The 24,443-nt window shown below is 41.3% G+C and overlaps 2 protein-coding genes across 9 annotated transcripts in view; one reads left to right on the top strand and one right to left on the bottom strand.

The window, feature by feature from the left end:
• Positions 1-19,106, top strand: part of MFSD6 (major facilitator superfamily domain containing 6) — a 92,341-nt gene extending 73,235 nt beyond the window's left edge. For 3 of the 4 annotated variants that reach the window (XM_066233133.1, XM_066233132.1, XM_066233131.1), the window contains 4 exons: positions 9,587-9,748; positions 10,540-10,638; positions 14,230-14,510; positions 17,018-19,106. In XM_066233133.1, coding sequence (XP_066089230.1) covers positions 9,587-9,748; positions 10,540-10,638; positions 14,230-14,510; positions 17,018-17,269 — 794 coding nt within the window. In that variant the 3' untranslated portion in view covers positions 17,270-19,106. Of the gene's footprint in view, positions 1-9,586; positions 9,749-10,539; positions 10,639-14,229; positions 14,511-16,829; positions 16,855-17,017 lie in introns of all 4 variants that reach the window. The other variant, XM_066233135.1, reaches the window with a different exon arrangement.
• NEMP2 (nuclear envelope integral membrane protein 2) overlaps positions 1-24,443 on the bottom strand; it is a 214,472-nt gene that overhangs the window by 162,306 nt on the left and 27,723 nt on the right. The window contains exon 8 of one of the 5 annotated variants that reach the window (XM_066233143.1): positions 4,378-4,960. The exons of the other annotated variants lie outside the window; for them this stretch is intronic. Coding sequence (XP_066089240.1) covers positions 4,855-4,960 — 106 coding nt within the window. The 3' untranslated portion in view covers positions 4,378-4,854. Of the gene's footprint in view, positions 1-4,377; positions 4,961-24,443 lie in introns of those variants that run through there. 5 annotated transcript variants of the gene reach the window in all.

Raw genomic sequence — 24,443 nt, 5'->3', positions numbered from 1 at the left:
TGAACAGGAAAAGAAAACATCTCATGTGTGAAAACCACTAGATTCTAAGGTTTATCTGTTAGAACAGCTAGAATGACCTAAATGAAGATAGACTCCTTCCTTTACTGCCTGCCCGATGGAGGCCTTTTTGCTTTTGTTTGTTTTTAGGGAAGAATTAGTCTCTTGCTGATTTTCACCAGATTGATCTTTCAGAAGATTTTTTTAATCCCAGCATTTGAGAGGAAACCTGAACTGAATGTATGCTTTGGTCTATCAGTGGGAAGGGTTTGTCACAATTGATTCAGTGTGCTAGTGCTAAGAGGACACCACATTTTGTTCAGTGAGCACAAGCCAGTGGCAGAACAAGAAAAACAAGACAAAATAAAACATTCTAGTTCAGCAATACTTTTTGCCAGTTTTCACCCCTTCCAGCCATTGTGATGTGACTTTCCCACGCCAAACAGAATTTTACAACGACCAACTATCCACTTGCAAAGAATGGATTTTTTTTCTTGTTCATATATGCCATGTATTGCAGTAGGACATTCTTGTGGCCCAAGACAGAACAATATTGAAGTTCATGTTGCAGAATTAGATAGCAGTGTTGACTTTTATAAGGTAAAGAGTTATTTGGGAGCATATAAAAAACTTGATAATATATATGATGTGAGTGAGCTCTTTAGGGAAGGAGGGAAAGAAAGTAGTAAGAATATACATTTTTTAAAATGGATAGATTGTTGAGCATGCTTGATATTATCATCAAAACCTCTCAAAGTAATGTTTACATTTACTATAGAATATTTTCCGTAGTTGGCATGGGATTTGTTGTGTAGTGTATTTAAGCATTGAAGTTCTGAAGTTAGACATCTTGGGTTCAAATATCGTTCCACTACCCTGTTGTCTGTGTGATTTTGGTAAGAGACTTTAATATCTCTGTGACTTAGTTTCCTTGTTGAAAAATGAAAGAAAAAGTAGCACCTGTTATTGGGAGGAATAAATGGGATAATCTATGTAAAACACAGCATAATTCCTATTAGAGTAAGCTGCTACAATATTATTAATAAAAAAATTGTTAATCATTATTATTTCTAATGGTTCTAGGTTATTCAAATGTTAGTGTGTCCCCAAACAGTTAAGGTCTTAGCAGTAGGAGGTATGAAAATATCTGTATGTTTCTGTTAGGTGTTGAAGATAATACAGAGAAACCCCAGTAAAGTAAGGAAGGACTGTTAAGCTCACTTTCAGTGACCTATATAGTCTTTGAGTCACTCATTGTCAGTTAACATATGATGTTGAATTGCCACTCAAAGATATTTATGAGGTACATATTATATCACTCACATATGTATGGTAACTAGCTTTTTGACAAATAGCCAAGAAAGGGTTAACACATATTGCAAGGAGAGTCAATTTGTGTGCCTTTGTTACTGTTATCAGTGTTTGGGTGTAACATCATTTTTGTTTGTTTTGTTTTTTTGTTTTTTAGCTAGAGACAGAGAGAGAGAGAGTGAGAGCGAGAGAGAGAGACAGACAGGAAGGGAGAGAGCTAAGAAGCATCAACTCATACCTGTATTACTTTAGTTGTTCATTGATTGCTTATCACATGTACCTTGACTAGAGGGTTTAAGCTGAGCCAGTGACCCCTGGCTAAAGCCAGCAACCCCAGGCTCAAGTCAGCAACCGTGAGATCATGTTGATGATCCCACACTCAAGCTGGTGAACCCATACTCAGTCAAGCCAGTGACTTTGGGGTTTTGAACCTGGGACCTCAGCATCCCAGTTTGACACTCATCCAGGATGCTACCCCAGGTCAGGCTAGGGGATAGCATCTTTTTATTCTTACTATTTGATACACCAACTTAGTTATCTCTACTAAAATTGTAGCTTCAATATAAACACATTTACCACGCCACTGAATAAGTCTGTTCATTCCTTCCATTAAATAGAGAATCATCACCTACTTTTTCACAGTTCTCTAATAAAAAGTAAACAAAATACAGTGGTACCTTGAGATATGAGCAGACCAACATATGAATTTTTTTAAGATACGAGCTGCGACTCAGTCTGTATTTTTGTTCAAGATCTGAGTAAAATTCTGAGATACAAGTCACAATTCAGAAGTTGCCGCTAGTTGGTGTGTTGGTGCACGGGTCCAGTATCAGCAGCACAACACCAGCATCTTGTTCTTTCTCACGTGTTACCCGCAGAATGAAATAGAATCTCATGCGCTGTTCTTGTTCTTGCATCATTTTTGCATTTTTAAACTTTTTTTTTGTGCTATCATGGGGCCAAAGAAAGTGAGTGTAAAGAACAGTGGTGAGAAGAAAAACAGAATGATGGTATATGAGTGATTGAACTGGCAAGGCTGTACAACCGCAATACATCTACAATTTGTACCATCCTTAAACAAAAGGATGCCATCAAAAGCACAAATCCAGTGAAAGGAACTACAATTATGTCCCAATTAAGGACAAATGTACATGAAGAAATGGAGAAGTTTCTGCTGGTGTGGGTGAAAGAGAAAGAGCTGGCAGGAGATACAGTGACAGAGACTAATATGTGAAAAGATACGTATTATTTATGGCAACTTGAAGAAGAAAGAACCATCAACCTCAAAAGAGGCAGCAGAAGATATATTTAAGGCAAGTCATGGCTGGTTTGAAAATTTCAAGAAGAGATCTGGCATCCACTCGGTGGTGAGGCATGGTGAAGCTGCGAGTGCTGACGTTAAAGCAGCTGAGGAGTACATCGCACGTTTTGCTGTGCTTATCACAAAGGAAGGCTACATCCCCCAACAAGTGTTCAACTGTGATGAAACAGGATTGTTTTGGAAAAAAATGCCCTGGAGGACTTCCATTGCTGCAAAGGAGAAGAAGCTGCCAGGCCATAAACCCATGAAGGACCATCTGACCCTTGCATTGTGTGCAAATGCTAGTGGTGACTGTAAAGTAAAGCCACTGTTAGTATATCTTCCGAAAATCTTCAAGCCTTTAAGACTCACAAGATTCTTAAATAAAAACTGCAGGTTATGTGGTGTGCCAGTGCTAGGGCATGGGTTACGCGGCAGTTTTTTATTGAATGGGTAAATCTCATCTTTCGTCCTGCAGTGAAGAAATATCTTCAAGAAAATAAATCCCGATGAAATATTATTAATCCTTGATAATGCTCCAGCCCACCCACCTCGTCTTGAAGATGACATTCTCGATGAGTTCAAATTCATGAAAGTCCTCTACCTCCCACCAACACAACTTCAATCTTGCAATCTATGGATCAGCAGGTCATTTCCAAATTTAAAAAGCTTTACACAAAGCACTTGTTCCGCCGCTGCTTTGAGGTGACTTAGAATACAATTCTAACCCTTCGAGAGTTTTGGAAAGATCACTACAACATCGTGATATGTTTACGCATTATTGACTTGGCATGGCAAGAGGTTACAAGAAGAACCTTGAACTTGGCATGGAAAAAGTTATGGCCTGATGTTGTTGCAGACAGGGACTTTGGAGGATTGAACCAGAGACCGAGGTAGAAGCGTTGGAGGAGATTGTGTCCCTCGGAAAGTTGATGGGTCTGGAGGTAGATGAGGGTGACATAAACGAGCTCGTTGAGGAACATGAGGAGGAACTCTCAACTGAGGAGTTGAAGGAGCTACAGATGATGCAACATACGGAGCTTCTGCAAGAGATTAGTAGTGAGGAGGAGGTAGAGTCGGAGGAAGTGATTTCTACAAGTGAAATTAAAGACATTCTGGCAATGTGGAAGAAGCTTTCAAGTTTCATTGAAAAGAAACACCCCAAAAAAGTTTCAACTGGTCCTGCTTCAGCACTTTTTAATGACACTTGTTTGTCACATGTCTGTAACACCTTAAAAGGCAGGCAAAAGCAAAACCTTTTTGGATAGATTTTTATTCAAAAGTCCTGCAAGTGAAAGTGCCAAAAGTGCAGCCAAAAAGGCAAAAACAGGTGATTAAATGAAAAATATGTAATGTTAAGCTTAGGTTAATTTTAAAGTTAAGAACGTGCATTTTTTTACAATTAAGTTTTTGTGCTTTCATTTTAAGTAAAGAAAGTGCAGTGTTAGTTTACATTTAGTGTTAAGAAAGTGCAGTTTTAGTTTACATTTAGTGTTAAGAAAGTGCAGTTTTAGTTTACATTTAGTGTTAAGAAAGTGCAGTTTTAGTTTACGTGTCTACAGTGCCTGCATCCCTTCCTCCCTCCCTCCTCCTCCGCCATTCACCTCTGTTAGCCATACTCGTCTGTCTCCAAGGTAAGAATACAGTACTAAATAACACTTTTTCCTTTTATTTCATATATTTTGTTATGCATTGGTAAAGTATACATGTGTGTTTAATTAAAAACATCTTTTTTCATAATTTAGGATGGCTTGGGGATGTTTCACAGGGCTGGAACAGATTAAATCTATTTCAGTTATTTTAAATGGGAGAAATTTGTTTGATATATGAGTTGACTGACTTACGAGCTCGGTTACAGAACAAATTAAACTCTTATCTCAAGGTACCACTGTAGAAGGCATCATTTTCTTCACCCAGCTTATTTTACCCCAAAAATTTTAGAGGAAAGTTGTTTCAGGTAGCACAATTCTCAGGTTTTCCTTCCTTGTCTTACAGATATGTAAAATGATGGAGTGTCACTCTGGCTGGTTGTAGAACGTCAGCCCAGCGTGTGGATGTCCTGGGTTCGATTCCCAGTCAGGGCACACAGGAGAAGTGACCATCTGCTTCTCCACCCCTTCCCTTTTTCCTTCTCTCTCTTTCTTTCTCTTTGCCCCCCACAGCCATGACTTGATTAGTTCCAGTGCACTGGCCCCAGGTGCTAAGATTGGGTCCATGGAGCCTCTGCCTCAGGTGCTAAAAATAGTTCAGTTGTGAGCATGGCCCCAGATGGGCAGAGCATCAGCCAGGGCTGCCAGGTGGATCCCAATTGGAGTGATGCAGGAATCTGTTTCTCTGTCTCCCCTCCTCTCACTGGTAAAGAAAGAAAAAAACAATGGAAGGTTTTTATATTTCTTTTTAAAAATTTATTTTACTTTAATTTTTATTTTTAGGTGACAGGTGGGGAGATAGTGAAGTAGACTCCCACATGTGCCCTGACCAGGATCCAGCTGGAAACCTGTCTGTGGCCAATGCTCAAGTACAGAGCTATTAGTGCCTGCGGCTGATGCACTCAACCAAACCATCCTCAGTGCCCAGGGCCACGCTCAAACCAATTGAGCCACTGGCTTCGAGAGGGAATGAAGGAGAGAAGAGGGAGAGGGAGAGGTAGAGAAGCAGATGGTCACTTCTCCTGTGTGCCCTGATTGGGAATTGAACCTGGGATGTCCATACACCAGGCCAACACTCTATCCACTGAGCCACTGGCCAGGGTTGGTTTTTAGATTTCTAGATTGCTGCTTTATTATTTGAAAATTAGAGGACCAGAATACAACTGGGTAAAAACATTGGCAAGAGTTCAGATTATTAATATGATTATTAGAAGTTTGCATATTCAAGTTTAAGAACAAGAAACACAATTCTAAGATTATCTTTTGTGTACAAAGGTGAGGTTACTAACCCAACCCCTCTTGAGGACTATTTAGTTGTGCTAGTTTCTTCTCAAGGAAATGATATGGATTCTTCCACTTACATATTTTGAAACAAGGTATTTCAGAGGAGCCAATCTAAATTCAACATCTGCCTTGGAAAATGTTGGTGCATATAGACAGGTTGGCTTTTTCATTCTTTTGCTTTTAGTACCAGAGAAAATTTTTTTTACTGTCTACTTACCTATTTTTTCCTTAAGTGAATGCCTGGAGCTGCTTTTGCAGAATGTCATTCCCTTTATCCAATCACTATAAAAAAGCTATAAGGAACTGGCAGTCTTACTATGGAGAATCTTTTACATCTGCCACTTAATGCCAACCAACAAGGTCTAACAGTAGTTTAAAAGCATCCTGACTTAAGTCATCCAGTTGGAAAGGCTTTTATTTACCTTAGAAGACCCAACATTTTAGAAAACCCTTAGAATTAAAAAAAAGAAAGAAAAAAAAGAAAATCCTACAATTGGAAGATTTTGTGTGTGCCCAAGCCTTTATACCTAATAACTGCTAAAATTGTATATGATCTAGAATTATAGCAAAAATGTATTTGTTATATATTTTTTGGTCACATAAATACCGTATTTCCCTGTGTATAAGATGCACCTTTTCCCGAAAAATTTGGGGTCTAAAAACTGGGTACGTCTTATTCAGTGGTTGTAGTTTTTTTTTAACTTGAATTTCCCGCTTTTTCACGCTTGTCTTTTGCATTCATTGTTGAAGACAGTGATTTGTCATCAGACACAGATGAGGACAAGCTAATGGATGGGAGCTTTAACAGTGATGAGCAGTTGTATGAATTTTATGATGAATAAAACTTTATGTTCAATAACTTTATACAATACATTTGTTTTTCAAAATTCAGGCCTCAAAATTAAGGTGCGTCTTATACATGGGAGCGTCGTATACATGGGAGCGTGGTATACATGGGGGAATATGGTACTTGTAAATCCTGCAGTTGATTGCTCAGACATAGACACAATAAGTTTGGTGGCACCATTAAAGTTTATGTACAACCGCTGATGTGGTTTCAGGTCTTTGATGATTCATCTTTAAGAAATGACTTACAAAACCTATGCTGGATGTTCCTGTTGAATCTAAATTAATTTGGAATGAATTCATTTTATTTCATGGGATATTTTTTAGTTTTTTTCCTTAGGGTTGTTAATAAAAAAAAATGTGCATCTGAAAAGAAATGGAGTTGACAGCATCTTGAATATATTAATTATACAATTGTGTCAACTTTTATAATTAAGATTCTATGCAGGCATTAGTTCTGAGAAAGCCAGCATTATCTAAGGTACTGAAATTGTTTAGCCAGATAAAGCAAATACTTTGACTTCTGTGGAAATTGAGTGCATACTACCTCTAATCCTCTAGTACATATTTCTAGTTAAAAAAAATACCTACTTGAAATGATTACTGAAACATATATACAACTAAGAAAAATTGTTTTGATGTTTTTTTGTTAACTGTAGGGCATGTAAACTAACGTGACCAGTAAAAATAGTGTTTATTCTGTATGCATCTACTTAAGTAAGATCATCCCTGGTAATATGATTGTGTGCCAGACATTGTAAATTTCTACCTTGTTGGGTGCTGGATATATTTATATTCTTGAGCCTTATTCTGGGACACAGCTAAATTATTTGGAAATAGTATGATCCTTTAGGGTCTTGCTTTTAAAGATTACTTAGGTGGAACCAGAGCAATGTTTAGACTAGAGCCAGTTCTTGCATAACACAAACACATGATGTTTTGAGCATCTACCAATCCCAGGAATCGAGTTTGTCCAGTTTGGCTGGTGAAACCAGCATGATTCTTGGCCCTGGGTGGGTTCTGAGTGCTGTTTCTATAATATATAATGCTTTCAGTGGTTCTTTCCCTGGCTCTGCAGTTCCTACACATGCTTTTGCTGATCAGTACTCTGTTGAATACTTGAGGGAACCCATCTGCAGATTTTTGGGGTTTCTGCGATGCTCTCTTCCTCTGGTACTCTCCCCTGGAATCCTGGCTGCCTTGCTCTCCCCAGACTGTCAGCTCCAGCTCCTCAGCCCAGTGGTTCCCTCTCTATGCCTTGAAGCTTTCAAACTCTAACCAGAAAATAAACAGAAGCTTCTCATTTTCCCCCCTTTTCTCAGAGGCTACTGTCCTTATTGCTGATGTCCAGTATCTCGGGGACTATTATTTCATATATTTTGTCCAGGTTTTGGTTGTTTCAGGTTGGACAGTCAATCCAGTCCCTGTTAATTACAGTGTGGCCAGAAGCAGACTAATGTCAGATTAAATCTTGAATTTATATTAATCTTTTGGTTTAATTTTCTAAAACATAGGTTAAGAGTTTCTGATGACATTATCTCCAGATGAGATTATTTTTCAGGGATCAAGTCCATAATTTAGTCTAGGTATAACCACATGACTTTTAATCCTTTCTATTTATAAAACCGATTGTGTCATTATCTTTTTATTACATTGAGAGCAGTGCTCTAATAAAGATTTAAATCAGATGATATGTAGTTGCTGTACATTAAAATAACAACTTTTTTTTTTATTCTCCTCCCCACAAGTGGTGAAGATATAATGAAACTGGTAAGGAGTCATTGTAAATGGTTTATACTCTTTTGGAAAACAAATTGGAACTATATGGTAAAAGACATAAAAATTGTTATAGTCTTTGAATAAGTAGCCCTCCTTATAGAATTATAGCTAATGTAAATAAGATGTAAAAATCTGTACCTTCAACAATGTTAGTCATGGTGTTAATTATAATGGAAAAAAATGGAAATAATTTGAATTTCAATAAAGGTGCCCAATAAGGGGTTAATTACCGAAAATATATAAGGAACTCCTACTGCAACTCAACAGCAAAAAAATCCAAAACCCAAAAAACAACCTAACAACCCAATTAAAATATGGGTGAAGGATTTGAATAGACATTCTCCAAAGAAGATATACAAATGTCCAATAAACAGAAATGAAAAAGTAAAATCTGCTCCACCTCACTAGTCATTAGGGAATGCAAATCCAAACCAAAGTTGGAGATCCTTTGTACCCATTAAGACTGCTCTTGTAAAAAAACAGGAGAAATAACAGGTGCTGGTGAGGACGTGGGGAATTTAGTATTCTTGTGTGTTTCTGGTAGGAATGTAAAACGGTGCAGCTACTGTGGAAAACAGGCAGTTTCTCAAAGTTTTAAATACATATATTGTTACCCATATGACCTAGTACTTCCACTTCTAGGTATACACCCAAAAGAACTGACAGCAGGGACTTAGACACCTGCACACCGGAGTTCAGAGCAGTAGCTTCACATTAGTAGCTAAAAGGTGGGAACAGCCCGAATGTCCCTCGGTGGATGAATGGGTACGCAAAATGTGTTTTTTACGTACAATGGAATATTAACCTTAAAAAGGAAGGGAATTCGGACACATACTACAACATGGTTGAACTTTGGAGACCTTATGCTAAGTAAAATAAGCCAGACACAAGAGGACAGATACCGTAGGGTTCCACTTACAATGAAGTACCTAGGTCAGTGTTTCTCAGCTGCCAGTTCGCCAGAAATCTGTGCTAGACTGCGAAAAAGTTAACTACTTTGATCTTATATGAAGACCAGGGACTTGAACTCTTGAGAACCGGCAGGAAATTCCTGGCAGACTGGCACCTGAAAAACACTGACTTAGAGTACTCAAATTCATAGACACAACAGAAAGTGTCGTAGAGACACAGGGCCTGGGGAAAGTTACTTTTCAGTGGATACAGAATTCCAGTTTGGGATGGTAAAAAATATTCTGGAGATTGATGACAGTGATGGTTGTATAACATTGTGAATGTACTTAATTCCATGAACTTAAAAATGGTTAAAGTGGTAAATTTTATGTTAGTATAAATAGACGAATAAATACATTTTACAGATAAATGTGTGTATAGATATTTTTTTAAATGAACAATTCATACTTGAAAAAAAGAGTAAGCTAAGGAGGACTGCTCACACAACCCCCCTGCCCTTCTTCTGCAGGCGTGACCCACGCGGCCATCTGGGCAGCCTGCATCTCCTATCTCAGTGCGGCCGTGCCCCCTGAGCTGAGGACGTCTGCTCAGGGCATCCTGCAGGGCCTCCACCTGGGCCTGGGGAGAGGGTGTGGCGCCATGATTGGAGGCGTGTTAGTCAACTATTTTGGTAAGAATCACTTTCTCTGTTTCCGCTTCTTCTTTGATGAAAACTGAGGATTTTTCAGCAACACTTCAATAAACACGCGAATTGTTACTGAAGATTGGCAGAAGGTACTCCTGTGGTCATGTTCTCTTCCTAGCTTTCACGGTAGACATCATTGTAAAGCAGTGTGCCTGAGCCGTTAAGATGATTAGAGCTAGCCTGTAACCACGCACGCTTCTCTGACAATAGCTTAATGAGATGCTAGAAATGGATACCTCACAGAAGCCAAACAAATGAGCAAGCACATGTGCTGGGGGGTCACTACCTTAAGACAACAGTCTGCCTGCCCTGTCACACTCCCTTACTGGAAAGACAGGGAGGGCTTGCGGTGAAGATGAGGTTAGTCTGCTCTGTGATCTTAACTGCTCAGTCATCTATGGAAGATGGGTCCAGGGGTGTCTGAATTTATAGCACTATTTGAGCTCCAACTACAGATGAATAGGGTTGTTTAATAGCTAAATGGTCTTTATGAAGAAGAGAGCACCATTGAGTTGTAGGGTAAAAGGCACTCAGAGACAATCGTTTATAAATGCAGTTTTAAAATCTGACCAGTGACCGATCCATCACCAGCACCTGGGCCTCCTGACACCTGTGCAGGCCTGTGTATTTCCCCCACTGTGTGAAGCTAACGGCTGTTTGCCATTCTCTGGTTCATCCCAAGCTCTGCTGCCTTTGTCCTCAACTTTAGAACATTAACAGTTCTGCATGAGGGCCACCTGCATTTCCTGGAACTACTCTATACTCTGTTTTCACAGGGGCTGCTGCAACCTTCCGAGGAATTGGCATGGCCTGCCTGGTGATCCTCCTGCTCTTTGCCCTGATCCAGTGGCTGGCAGTGCCAGATGAGGAGGAAGGTAAACATGTCCATTCTTTCTTAGTGGCTCTAAAGGTTGAAGCCGTGGGGAATTCTACACATACCCCTCAGAACCCAGAGGTGCTAACAGTGTGCAAGAGACCTGCTAGGTTTTCTGAGGTGCATCAGTGGACTCCTGTGTGCCATTCCTGGAGAGAAGCTCCTACTACGTTGAAAGAATATCGGTCATTTTAAGTCGCTTGGGACATTCTTGTTTTTGTTTTGGTTTATTGATTTGAAATTTCTCTAGTATTTTAGAGGGATTTAAAATTTATATCAAAATAGATATAAGGCTATATACACAGTAATTTTCCTACTAGGGATAGGAAGTGGTACTAATCTATAATTTTACCTTCTTTTGAAAATAATGCCTAAACCTTAACTTTAAAGTTTTCCCTCAGTTAGGCATGGCCTTCATTAAAATTGTTATATAAAATTGTTATAAACATCAACTATAATGTTTAAATGAGAACAACTATTCAACTTTCTTTATTTTATGAAGAAGGCCAACAAGTAGAATGGAAATATTCCTCTTTTGCTCTTAGGTCCCAGAACAGGGCTCATCTTCTTTTGTGTCCTGTCCTTTGAGTGGCATTTGCGTTGCCTGAAGTGCTTCTGTTAGGAACACTAGCCTGTTACAAACACTCCAGGGACAGACTTTAATTTCAACAAGGTATTCAGAAAGACCGGTGCTCGTTTTTCTCACTCTCGTTCTTTTATCATCTTAACTGGATCATATGTCTTCTATAGTTTTGGCCACCATGCCTTCTGTAGAAGGCCAATGTATTGCTGGTGGCTGTGGCCATGCAGGTTCACATTGGATTTGGGCAGACAGTAGAGAAACTGGAGCTGGAGGATGGTGGGCCATTCCGTTTATTAGAGTCTTGCAACAGCAGATGAGCAAGCAGGCAGGGAAAACTGCTTCTCCCTCTCAGGACTCACAAGCAAACAGGCCAATCCCTTCTCTAGCAAACAACAGTAAAAAATGGCCCCTCCCAATGGTGGCAGGCCATCTGCAATTTACAGTCTGCCACCCTGAGAGCACGCACCTGCAGCCTTACATGGACTATACACACGTGGTGCTGCCCTGTGCTCCTGCACCAGTCAGGCAAAGTACAAGATGAGCAGGCCTAACACACTTGTTTGCCCAACATTCCACCCTTTTAGGGTTGCTCACTTCACAATCTACACCACAGGTATCTTCTGCAATGGTCCCTGTGTGAGGAGTGAGGTACATTACATAAACAGACTGCAGCAACAGCACAAGTTATACAATTACAATAATTACAAAGGCGCCCTTCACAATGTCTCCTTGAGCACTCTGCCCAAGATGCTAACTGGAGGCTCATCCTTAGCCCCCCACTCCACTGTATGGGGGAGGCCTGTATAGTCCAGGGCTGTGTTCATGGAAAGGTAGTGTCCTTGGTGCGTCTTTGCAACTGGATGAGAGCAGCTTCCTGGTGCAGGAGGGCCTCCACCAAAGCTGGGGCCCCCCATCAGGGTCTCTCATACTGTCCAAAAGTGGCATGTCCATCCAACAAGGGAGCCAGCGCCCCCTTCTGGTTGCAGTCCAAGAGTCCATTACACTGCTCAGCAAGCAGTCCATGACAGACAGCCCAGCTGTCAAGGTAGAGGTTCATTACAAGCAACTAGGCATACAGCTCTTTCTTAATGGACCTCAGTGCCTTTTCCATAAGTGTTCTGTCCACTGCCACAATCCCCATCCAAACCCTTCAGCAAGCTCACAGGGCCTGGCGGGGTCAAACACATTCAAGGCCTGTGCCGCCTTGATAGTTCTCTTACCTGCTGTTGCTGCTGCCGCTTCTGGGCAACCACTGGCTGGGCTCTAGGTTTGTGGACAGCTGCTTAAATGCCTGCTCCCACCAACTCAGAGCCATTCCACCAGCACGATGCTGCTTCGGTGACCATTTTGGCTCTGGTAACTGCCAGCTCTCGGCCTGAAGCTGAGACTTGAACTCTTGAACCCGCAGTTGTGTCTCCAACTGTTGGTGCCAGTGTTCTACTTCCAGGGAAAACTGTATCTCACAAACCTGTAACTACTTCTCTAGAGATCACTCCAGTTCCAGGTACCATTGGTGTTCAGCCTGCATTTCATACTGCTGCTTTCGAGAGCCTTCTTCTCCAGTACTCGATCCAGTTCAAGCCATTGCTGCTTCTCAGCCTGTAGCCTGACCTGCAGATCTTTCTCCAATGACCATTCCAGCTCATGCTGTTGCTGCCTCTTGGTCTTAAGCTCATCCTGGAGCTCTCGACAGTCTCTCACAGGGCTATAAAAAACACCCTGCCCATGGTTCCCAAAAGGAGAACCACGGGAACCATACACTGGAGAGCAACAACCACTCCTGTATCCCACCCTTCCAGGGTGTTGGCAGCTCCATACCAATCCTGCCAGCTGTGCCAGATGTAAGGCCGCTGGCGATGGCCATGCAGGTTCACAGTAGATTTGGGCAGATGGTAAAGGAACTGTGGAGCTGGAGGATGGTGGACCATTCCATTTATTAGAGTCTCACAATGGCGGACGAGCAAGCAGACAGGGAAAACCACTTCCCTCTCTTTCTCAGGACTCACGAGCAACAGGCTGGGGTGAGGGAGGGAACCTCTTCTCCAGAAAACAGTAGCAAAAAATGCCCCCTCCCAAAGGCGGCAGGCAGTCTGCAATTTCCATTCTGCAACCCTGAGGGCAAGCACCAATCAGTCAAAGTACAAGGTGAGCGAGCCTAACACACTTGTTTGCCCAACAGCCAATAAAGACAGCTGTCACGTAAGAGGGGACAGGGAATGGGATATAACTATAACCTGCATAGTGAATGGTACTGTGGTCATATTAGGGATATTAACACCTGCTGCTTTTCTCTTATAACTACACCACAACTTCCCTTTTGGTTTACTGAGCTCAAACTCAATGCTTTATTTCTTGGGTCATAGTGTCAACCTGAAAATGAGGGAGCAGTTTTGCTTTTCTGGTGGTCTTGACTTGTAAGAGTCTAAGTGTGTCTTCTCAAGCACTCTACCTGTACGCAAGGAGCAGTTGAGAGAATACAAAGAATTGTTTTAGTTACATAAGTAAAGTCATCATCATTCATATGAGTAGGATATGGACAGTGTGGGGGCCAGTCCTACCAAGTACAGCTTCTTGAGGTAAAGTTATCCCCTTTGCATTTGCAGTGTACAGTGAGAAAGTATTCTTATTTGAAAAGAAGGCTGCTCTGGGTTGTTAAAGGGAAAAACAGCTATCACATGGCTTTTTCTGTTTTGATGCTTATCTTTAAAATCTCAATCCTGTAGGCCCCAGAGATGTTACATCTAAGTTAAGTGAACAGTACATTTCATAAATCAGTAGAAGTGCATGTCTATTAAGCCACATAAGGGTACCCTGGATGATAAGCCTCACATTCAATGTCTTGGTACTTGCACCAAGTAAAGAAGAAGCCCTTGATACACAGTAATTTATTAATGTTGCCAAGCACACCAGAATGGACTTATGGGCTGTCTACTTATTTAGTTTATTTTTATGTTTGCTTAAACACATAGAAAACTCTGAAAAATAGTTTAAATATGCTTTTCTCTCCAGACAAGACAATGTTGGCAGAAAGGATTCCCGTTCCATCGAGTCCTGTCCCCATAGCAACCATCGACTTGGTGCAGCAACAGACCGAAGATGTCTTGCCACGCATTGAGCCCAGGCTTCCACCCAAGAAAACCAAGCACCAGGAGGAACAGGAGGACGTGAACAAGCCAGCCTGGGGAGTCAGCTCCTCTCCCTGGGTGACTTTTGTCTACGCACTCTACCAGATTAAAGAGATGATGCAACTGGCAAGAGAAAGCCGTGCTTCTGAGGTCCAGCCTTTACAGGTAAAGTTTCTCAACTGACCTACCTTAAGTGGGCCGTCTTTTAATTATTTAGTTATTCATTCAGCAAGCTTATGGAAGGTCCGGTGGGGGAAACACATGCTAACCAAGAATTTCAGTACTGTGTGACCAGTGCATTATGGAGGAGTACACAAGTCCCATCGAGGGAATGTTTTACTTCTGGAGTTCAGAAAGGCTTCACAGAAGACAGTGCTTCTTGAATGAAGGAAAATGAAGCCTCACCAGGCAGTGGTGCAGTGGATGGAGTGTTGGCCTGGGATACAGAGGACCAGGTTTGAAACCCCAAGGTTGCTGGCTCAGGCTCATCCGGCTTGAGCTCGGGCTCATTCAACTTGAGCATGGGATCACAGACATGACCCCATGGCTGCTGGCTTGAGCCCAAAGGTCTCTGGCTTGAAACTCAAGGTCGCTGGCTTGAGCAAGGGGTTCACTGGCTTAGCTTGAGCTCCCCAGTCAAGGCAAATATGAGAAAGCAATCAGTGAACAACTAAGGTGCCACAACCATGTCTCATATCTCTCCCTTCCTCTCGGACCCTCTCGAGAGGCTCATTCACTCTCTCTAGCTAAAAATAGATAGATATATATTTTCTTCTGATTCTGCATATTTCTTTAAATTTTCAGTATTGATGGATACCAGTTGCAATGAGATATATGTCTCTTGCTTTGGGGGGGTATTAATTTCTGTAATTCTAAAATTCGAGTGGGGACAGTATAAATAATAGGATCTTAATAAAATATCTGATGAATTAATAAATACATTGAGCCTCTGTGTCTGATAAGGACAGTGAACTCAGTGAAAGTGTAGTTTTGCTGGTGGCCTCACATGAAAAATTAAAACTGTGATTTTTCTTGTCCTTAGAGGTGGTCTCTCCTGAGTCAAGTCAAATCATGTGGCTAAGTCTGTGGGTGGTGGTAACAAAGCTACATAATGCCCGTGGAGAACGACTGAGTGTGACTGCTGTCAACAGTTGGGCCAGAGTAATGTGTCCACCTCCCTGTGTTTATGTTAATCACTCCCTTTTACTTGATGTGTCATGTTGGCTCTGTATTCAGAGGACACAGAAGAAAAAATAAATAAAGGGAAAAGATGAGTAATTTGAGTCTAACCTGTGGTTGCACAGTGGATAAAGCGTCAGCATGGAATGCTGAGGTCACCGGTTCGAAACCCTGGGCTTGCCTGGTCAAGGCACACTGCTCCTCCCCACTTCTCTCTCTTTCTAAAATGAATAAAGAAAATCTTTTTAAAAAAATTTAAAAAAGAGTAATTTGAGTAACAACCTTTTTAAAAAATCTGAACTACCTTTATCACAACTTTGTAAACTATCATCTACTGTTTCTTTAATTTAAACCAAACAGCATTCTTCACTGATAACCACATGCATTCTGGTCTATGCGTGAATCTACTTATTAAGACCAATTCACATAAATCCTCTGCTTAGTCAAGAGGAGAACACTGGTGTGAGAGGGATGTATAAAAATGCAAAGCAAGGAAGTGAAGCAGAAGAAAGGATATCTATTGCTACAATAGCAGTGTTTTCATTACTTTGGGTACTCATTTTTACAGGAGCCTGTGAGGCTTAAGTATCATTGATTTTTTTCCCTGTTATGTTAAGATGTTAAGGTTAATAAAAACTGGCTGGTATGGCTTAGTTATTCTTATGAAAAAGCCATTATACTAAGGTGTTGTGGTTTTTTTTCATTTTAGTATCATTCACAGAAATAATATATATTTTTTAGTGCTCAGCTATTTGAAGTGATAGGTACTAATTCCGAGGAAACCCTATTTTTAAAAAACTTATGTCCTGATTTGTAAAAATCAGGAATGTGGTATGGAATGTAGCAATGTGGCATTTTACAGATGCTGTGTGTGATGTGCTAGAGCAAGTGTATATATACTCACAGTTATGACTGTTTATGGAAGTACTTGTTTTCATTCCCTTTTTTATGTGAATGTTCGTAGTCAACTTTTAGTGTATACTTTTAGATCCCAAATATACATAGGACTCTGAAGTTGAAGACATTCTTTTCCTGGCCCTGTCTCTAAGGCTGAGGATGCCTTCCTTCCAGTTAGATAAGGGGCCTTCCAACTGTTGAATTCTATGGTCTTAGCAAGTGGCCTGGGTCTCAGTTCCATGCTGCTTGCCCAGCGACTTGCCACAATGGCAGGTGGGGGCTCCGTAAATATTTGCTGATGTAAATTGTATTCCTAGTAGTAACACGCATTTTGATATTAATGTTCCTTTATCCACAAAATCCATCCGCTTATATATAGTGTTTGTGTTTTTCATGCGGCTTTGGCAGTTGCACATAGGAAAAGAGATGAAAGGTAAGACATTCTATCCTTATTCCTCTATTACTTGTTCCCTGAAGTGGTCACTTGAGGGTGATCTCCCCATGTCTCCTATATCTTACTGGAAAGCACATATAAAAGGTGTTGGATTAGTTCATCAGCACTGACCATGAACCATCTCCCATTCTTTTCCTTCCAGGGGACCAGTGAGAATCGGGGAGACTCTCCAGCTGGTCAAGGCCGGCCTGGCCCATGTGAGATTCACTCCGATCCTTCTAGAAACCAGCCTTCCCCTCAAACTGCAGCGTCTCAGACGCAGAGCACCTCCGCCCACCCCACTGTGGGCCAGCATGCAAAGGAGAGTGAGGACCGGCATGCAAAAGAGAATGTGGACCATCAAGCAAAGGAGAGTGAGGACCAGCAGGCTCAGCCTGCCGCTGAGGGACTCTGAGGGGTTCTGCTCATCTCACATCCTGCACGGAACTGGGCTCCTTTGCCAGGTCAAAGGGAGAAGTGTCCCGAACCCAGGACACACCTGGCCTTGAGGAGCATGGCACCACATGCGCTTCTAAATATCTATACTCATTAACATGGAAACACACACATAGTAGCTACAGTACACGTTGTCAGAGACGGCTAAACTTCCATAACCCCACTGAATCCCAGAAGGGAAATGGAGTGCAGTGAGGACTTTCTGTTCTTTGGTTGGGTAGATCAAGGACTACAGGACATCTCTGCAAGGGCAGTAAGAGTTGAAACCAGCAGTTACACTAAGTGGAGGGGGAAGAAAGTGTTTGGAGGTGAGTGTTGATATAATTTCTCTCTTCTGATTATTTATTCTAATTATTTGGTTCTTGATGCAAACTAGTAATAAACAGAATATACCTATAATTTTGTCACTCTTCAAGAGAACCTCTTAAAATTTGTAAAACTTCAAAAATACAGTAAACAGATACAAATAGCATATATGCTTTTGTTTTTTTTTTAAAAGGAAAAGGTTTCATCAGAAACTTGGCATATCTCTAGCAAATATATTTTTATATGTGTATGGTATATAATGAAAACAGTCAATTCTTTGAGCAAAAGCTGTTATTTATTGCAAGCTAAGCCAAGCTTTAAAATGCCTTTTGTTTTAAATGGGCTTTAAGACCAGAGGAGAGAATATTCCAAATGAACCAACCAACTCAGTATCCTATGGCTGGATAGACAAGGGTTTACTAAATATGTTGCTACTGTAAGTAGCCTGTATCACTATTTACAATTTTATAGTGATTCAGGCTCTACTCGGCTGATGGAATTTTTTAAAAAACCACTGACTTCCTAAGGGTTTCTTTAGTTAAACAGTACTACTTACAAATAACAGTATAAGATTTAAGTGCCTGGGGGAGGGACACAATTTTTAAAAACTAGTTATTGGGTCCATTCTTGTTTTGTTTTTGGTGAGGGGGGGGGGTGTTAGATGGTAAATAGAAAACCAGGAATGGGAAGAATAGGAATAAGAAGTAACTATACTTTCCAATGACTAAAGAAACGAATCTCAGTATATTCTTTCCCGTATAGACACAGTCAGACACTGGACCGATATGGGTATGCTACTGTAAATATTAGAACTACTGTCAGAACAATGGCTGGATGAATCACACATAAAGCTTGCTATTCAAAATGAAAGCTGAGGTAAATAGGAAGTCTTGGGGGAAGGCTGTGGAAAAGGGAACAAACACTGCTTTAGTTGAATAAAGGTCAATTATATTGTGTATCATAGCTGTGGATGAGCACAGGAGAAAGGAAGAACAGGACAGTTAAAAATGAGCAACTCACTTTACCCTCTGACCCTGATTAAGTGGGACTAGGTGTAAAGAAAGAGCTTCTCCGTGATATCATACTTCTGCCTAAAACTGCATTTGGGAAAAGAAATTCCACACTTGGATATCTAGCACCGCAAAACACAGCTTAAAAAAAAATAACAAAAACAATTAAGCAAATAGTTATTTTTGCACTTGAACTGAAATGTACTGTACTATAAATTATCATGACTCATTTTAAGTGACCTTTAAAAATCAGATGTATTTATTATGCTTATGTAATTATAGGAATAGAGACATGTGTGACAGGCTGAACCTTACCTATGAATGTACAGTATGTGAATTTGTGAAACTGACTGTAGAAAGTAAAAAACTTACACTGTATCTTGTGTTTACAGTTTTGATGTATTCATTTGAAAAGCCTGCTGTTTTGGAAATGCACAGTTGATATGCTGAGATAAAAATAAATACCATTTTTAAATATTTCTTAAATGGTAAATATGTGACCCAACCAACTCTGTTATAAATACGACCAGATTGAACAGGCCTTTGAAAAATTTACTGTGAGAGCTGATTCAATAATGCAGTCATTTCCAGCCTGTTAAAGCAGACACCTTCATAGGTTTGTGGACTTTGTGACCTTTCTTCCTGTCCTCCAAGTGCCATGTTAAAACATATTAAAGTGAATTGAAGTTAAATTTTGATTTGAGAATTTTATAACCCCTCTTGAGATTCCCTGGAGATATACAGGGGTGTCACAAAGCCCAGGCTGGTAATCACTGCCTTAATGACTTATTTCATACTCTTTCCTCTATGGTTGCAGAAAAAGGAAATTACCCAAAGTGCTGAGCTTGTGTGGATCCAAAGAGGTTAGCTGCTAATTATTAAACTATTACCCAAAGCCTTAAGTAGAATAATAGACGATTATAATACACTTAACCCCATTAGCCCATAAACCTCCTGAAAAGCCTAAACAACTCATAGGTAGAACACTGCTTTACCAGCCACGTGAGCTTCCCTCCGATGTGCAGTTCCTCTGACTCTGATGGGGTGGGGGCTGCTGCTGCTGCTGCTGGGCCCATTGCTTAGGCCAGGGGTCCCCAAACTTTTTACACAGGGGGCCAGTTCACTGTCCCTCAGATCGTTGGAGGGCTGGACTATAAAAAAAAACTATGAACAAATCCCTATGCACACTGCACATATCTTAAAGTAAAAAAACAAAACGGGAACAAATACAATATTTAAAATAAAGAGCAAGTAAATTTAAATCAACAAACTGACCAGTATTTCAATGGGAACTATGGGCCTGCTTTTGGCTAATGAGATGGTCAATGTCCGGTTCCATATTTGTCACTGCTAGCCGTAACAAGTGATATGACGCACTTCCGGAGCTGTAATGTGTGCGTCCCGCATCACCGGAAGTAGTCCTGTACGTGAACGACGCTGCGCTTTGCGGCGCCGCTACATTCAGTACTCCAGAACTTTGCAAGCATTGCATCCTGTGCTCCTCACTGACCACCAATGAAAGAGGTGCCCCTTCCGGAAGTGTGGCGGGGGCGAATAAATGGCCTCAGGGGGCCGCATGCGGGCCCCGGGCCGTAGTTGGGGACCCCTGGCTTAGGCAGTATTACAGTCAATCTGGAGTTAAGCGGTGAATCCAGGAAAAGGAGAAACACAGCCACGTTACTGAGTACTTGTTATGTGAATAGCTTATTTTATCCATATCACTATCCCCACTTTAAACATGAGGTTCCTTCCTGGAGCAACACCTTAGTTGTGGGACCAAGGTCACAAAGCCAGGATTCTAACTCAAACCTGATGCCAAAGTGCAGGTCCACCAGCACCTTCCTCCATCCCAGGACGCGTGGAGGCCGCTTGTGCTTCTGTTGTAGAACCAGCCAGAAAGCAGCCCTAGCCTGAAGCCCTACCTCATGTGTCTGGTTACTTGTATGTGTGAGGCTGTATTTCTATTTAGGATTTTTAGATCTTCCCAGTTATTAGAAATCCAGTACCTTCAAACTCAGCTGATTTAGAGGTGACCAAATGGTTTGGCAACCTGGCAGAGAAAACTCAGAGGTTGACAGGAACTTGGAAGATCAGTGCCATGGAAGTAGGAAGGACTTACTGTATTTCTCCATGTATAACACACTCCTATCTATAAGAAGCACCTTAATTTGGGGGCCTGAAATTTGGGGAAAAAAAGTATTACATAAAGTTATTGAACTCAAGTTTTATTCATCTACAATGAGCACAAAAACAAGTGTGAAAAAGTGGGAAATGCAAGTAAAGAAATCTGCAGCCACTGTATGCACCCAGTTTTACCCCAAATTTTTCAAAAAAGGTGCATCTTATGCATGGGGAAATACAGTATATTTGGTATGTCTAAATTTTTTCTAATTTATTTTTAGTGTATTTTACAAAAATATTGTTTGTGATGGACTGGGTGAGGGGCACTGGTCTATCACCCAAGATGGTTTAGGAGCACTGCTGTGGACCATGATCTACTATTGTACACATAACTATAGGCATATGTGTGTGTGTGTGTGCGTGTGCGTGTATACACACTTTTTTTTTTTTTAGAGACAGAGATAGAGGGACAGACAGAAAGGGAGAAAGATGAGATGCATCAATTCTTTGTTGCAGCACCTTAGTTGTTCACTGATTGCTTTCTCGTATGTGCCTTGACCAGGGTGCTACAGCAGAGCAAGTGCCCCCTTGCTCAAGCTAGCAACCTTGGGCTCAAGCCAGCAGCCTTGAGTTTCAAGCAACTAATCTTTGGGCTCAAGCCAGCGACCATTGGATCATGTCTATGATTCATGCTCAAGCCAGTGACCAAGCGCTCAAGCTGGATGAGCCCATGCTCCAGCTGGCGACCTTGGGGTTTTGAACCTGTATCCTCTGTGTCCCAGTCGGACGCTCAATCCACTGTGCCACAGTGCCAGGTCAGTCCAGGCACATATTTGCATAAGCGTAACACCAACAGATGCAGTTGTCTTGTGAATGGATTAGGAATAAGCCCACTTCCTTAACTTTTTTTTTTTCTTTTCCAAGTGAGAGGAAGAGAGAGAGACAGACACCTGCATGTGCCCCAACTGGGATCCACCTGGCAACCCGTCTGGGGCCGATATTCTGCCCATCTGGGGCCATGCTCCCAACCAATCTATTTCTAGCACCTGAGGAGGAGGCTCCACAGAGCCATCCTCAGCACCTGGGGCCCATGCACTTGAATCAATCAAGCCATGGGTGTGGGAGGGGGAGGTATGGAGAAGCAGACGGTTGCTTTTCCTGTGTGCTCTGACCAGGAATCGAACCCAGGACATCTACACACTAGGCTGACGCTCTACCACTGATCAAACTGGCCAGCAGGGTTTTTCTTTTTTTAAGACGGCAATAAAGGAAGTAGAAAGGTCCTAGGCACTAAAACACTGAGGCTCAAATTCTGATTCTACCACTTTAGCTTTGTAAGTTCTTCAGGAACCTTCTCTTTACCTTCTCTGAGTCTTTCTTCAAATGTAAAGTAGAAAGAATACTAAAACATATTAGAGTGGTTATGAGGTTCAAATGAAGAGGAATCTAAAGTGCCTAGTACAGTGCCTGATAGATCTCCAATAAATACTGATACTCTTCCTCTTTCTCCTTTTCATCACTGCTTTTTGGGGAAATTGACCAAATCTAAAAACAAACACCCCCCCCCCAAATTATTAAAACAATAAATAAGAGCAGCTATCCCACTGAATGTACCTCCTAAGATTTATTATGGTAAATACTGTATATACTCATCCCTCATCTCTGGTGACTCATTAAGGTAGCACATTCAGAAATCATAGCAAAAATGTGCAGTTACCTTAAGACAACTAGACTCCTAGGCCCAAGAAACTGAATATTTTAATATATCCTTTTTGGGGTATTTTTCTGAAGTGAGAAGCAGGGAGGCAGAGAGACAGACTCCCGCATGTGCCCAACTGGGATCCACCTGGCATGCCCATCAGGGCGATGCTCTGTTGCCACACGAGCCATTCTAGCGCCTGAGGCGGAGGCTACAGAGCCTTCCTCAGCACCCGGACCAACTTTGCTCCAATGGAGCTTTGGCTGTGGGAGGGAAAGAGAGAAACAGAGAGAAAAGAGAGGGGGATGGGTGGAGAAGCAGATGGGCACTTCTCCTATGTGCCCTGGCTGGGAATCGAACCCAGGACTTCTACTTGCCGGGCCAATGCTCTACCGCTGAGCCAACCGGCCAGGGTGATTTTAATACATCTTAACAAAGAACATGCCCACTAGATGGGGTATCAGATGTTGATCAATATCTAAAGATTAGAAAAAGTCATAGAAAGGAAGAAGTTGGTCAGGCCTGCATAACGGGGAGGTCTTTACCAACACACTAGGTATCTCATCACTTTAGCAAAGCTAGTCCCATTCAGGGGTGTTTGCATTAGACTTTTTGGTCTGATGAAATTGAACATGTGACTAATATAGCAAACTACTTTTGTGCTCTTTTTGCTCACCATGCAATATTTGCACTACAATTTAACCCCTTGTAGATCTGTCTTCTGAGAGATGCTGCTGGTGTTGGTCAAATAAGTTTGTAAAATATAATTTTTATGTTTGCTCTCTTGTAGTTTGTATTGGGGGCTGGGCAGCACCAGGTCTATGTGGTCTGTGAAACTGTAAATTACCTTTCTGCTTGGGAAGGACCACTGTTTTGCTAATGTTTGCTGAGGGAGAGGTTCTTGTTCCAGAAAGTTTTGAAAAGAGAGAGCAGAAGGAGAAAGAGAAAGCCATGTTTGCAGAGTGAGAGACAGAGAATGCAGAGTGCTGAAGAAGCCAGTTTTGCAGAAAAAGAGAAGATGTGCAGATGGGAACCAAAGGTGAGGGGCTTTGCAAGCTCCGCTGAGACTGCTGAGGCCTTTGATTCTAGGAGGAACCAGAGAAGATTCCCCTGGTTGTGGACCGAAAGGAAGTGTTTTCCCTGTTTGTTTGCTCGTCGGCCGGTGCAAGACTTTAATAAAGGAATGGCCCACCATTTTTTGGCTCCTCTGTTTCTTTACCATCTTCCCAAATCCAATGAGAACCTGCATGTGCATGGCCACAACGGCTGTGACTGTTGGCCTTACATCTGGTCATATCAATTCAACCGTTTTTATCCTTATGCTATAGTTATGTTGTTGGCTATGAATCACTAAATGGACAGACTATATGAATTGGCTAATGTGAGGAAGGTCTTCTTAAGGTGCAATGACAAAAATCAAGGTTCTGAATCAATAAGGTCATGAATCACATCTATATGGTTAACTCATCAATGTCATACCCAGTGGGGTATCTCAGAAGGCAGTTGGCTCCTGGAGTCACCTAAAAATACCTCTCACTGCAGGCTTCTTCAAATTCCACATCCATGATGTTACCTATGCACAGGATCCTTCGATCAGGTGGGCAAAAAAAAAGGGGCTGATTTTAAAAACTACACTTCTCTAAATGGGGAATATTTACATACAGAATAATATAACATCCTTTTTCTTCTTGACACCATTTCATGTTTAGATATAGTGATGTAACCCATCATCTATTTTAAACTTTTTAAAATCTCTTACATTTCTAGATTTAAAAGAAGTCATAAATTCAAATATCATCTCAAATGTCTGATAGGACACACCCCTGTAATTCATCCCAAAGTATTACTGGCAAACTAATTCACAAAGCATTTTTTGTGATATGTAAAATGTGTTTTAGAGTTTTTAGAAAATAGCATTTGAATGATACAATTGTTTAAGCATGGCCACCTCCCCGGTATCTCACCCACACTTTGGTGTCAAACAGTCCACTTTCTAA

Source organism: Saccopteryx bilineata, chromosome 5 (assembly GCF_036850765.1).
Source record: "Saccopteryx bilineata isolate mSacBil1 chromosome 5, mSacBil1_pri_phased_curated, whole genome shotgun sequence".
NCBI lineage: Eukaryota > Metazoa > Chordata > Mammalia > Chiroptera > Emballonuridae > Saccopteryx > Saccopteryx bilineata.
Note: the sequence above shows the minus strand (reverse complement) of the source record. Positions and strands in the feature narration are given on the sequence as shown.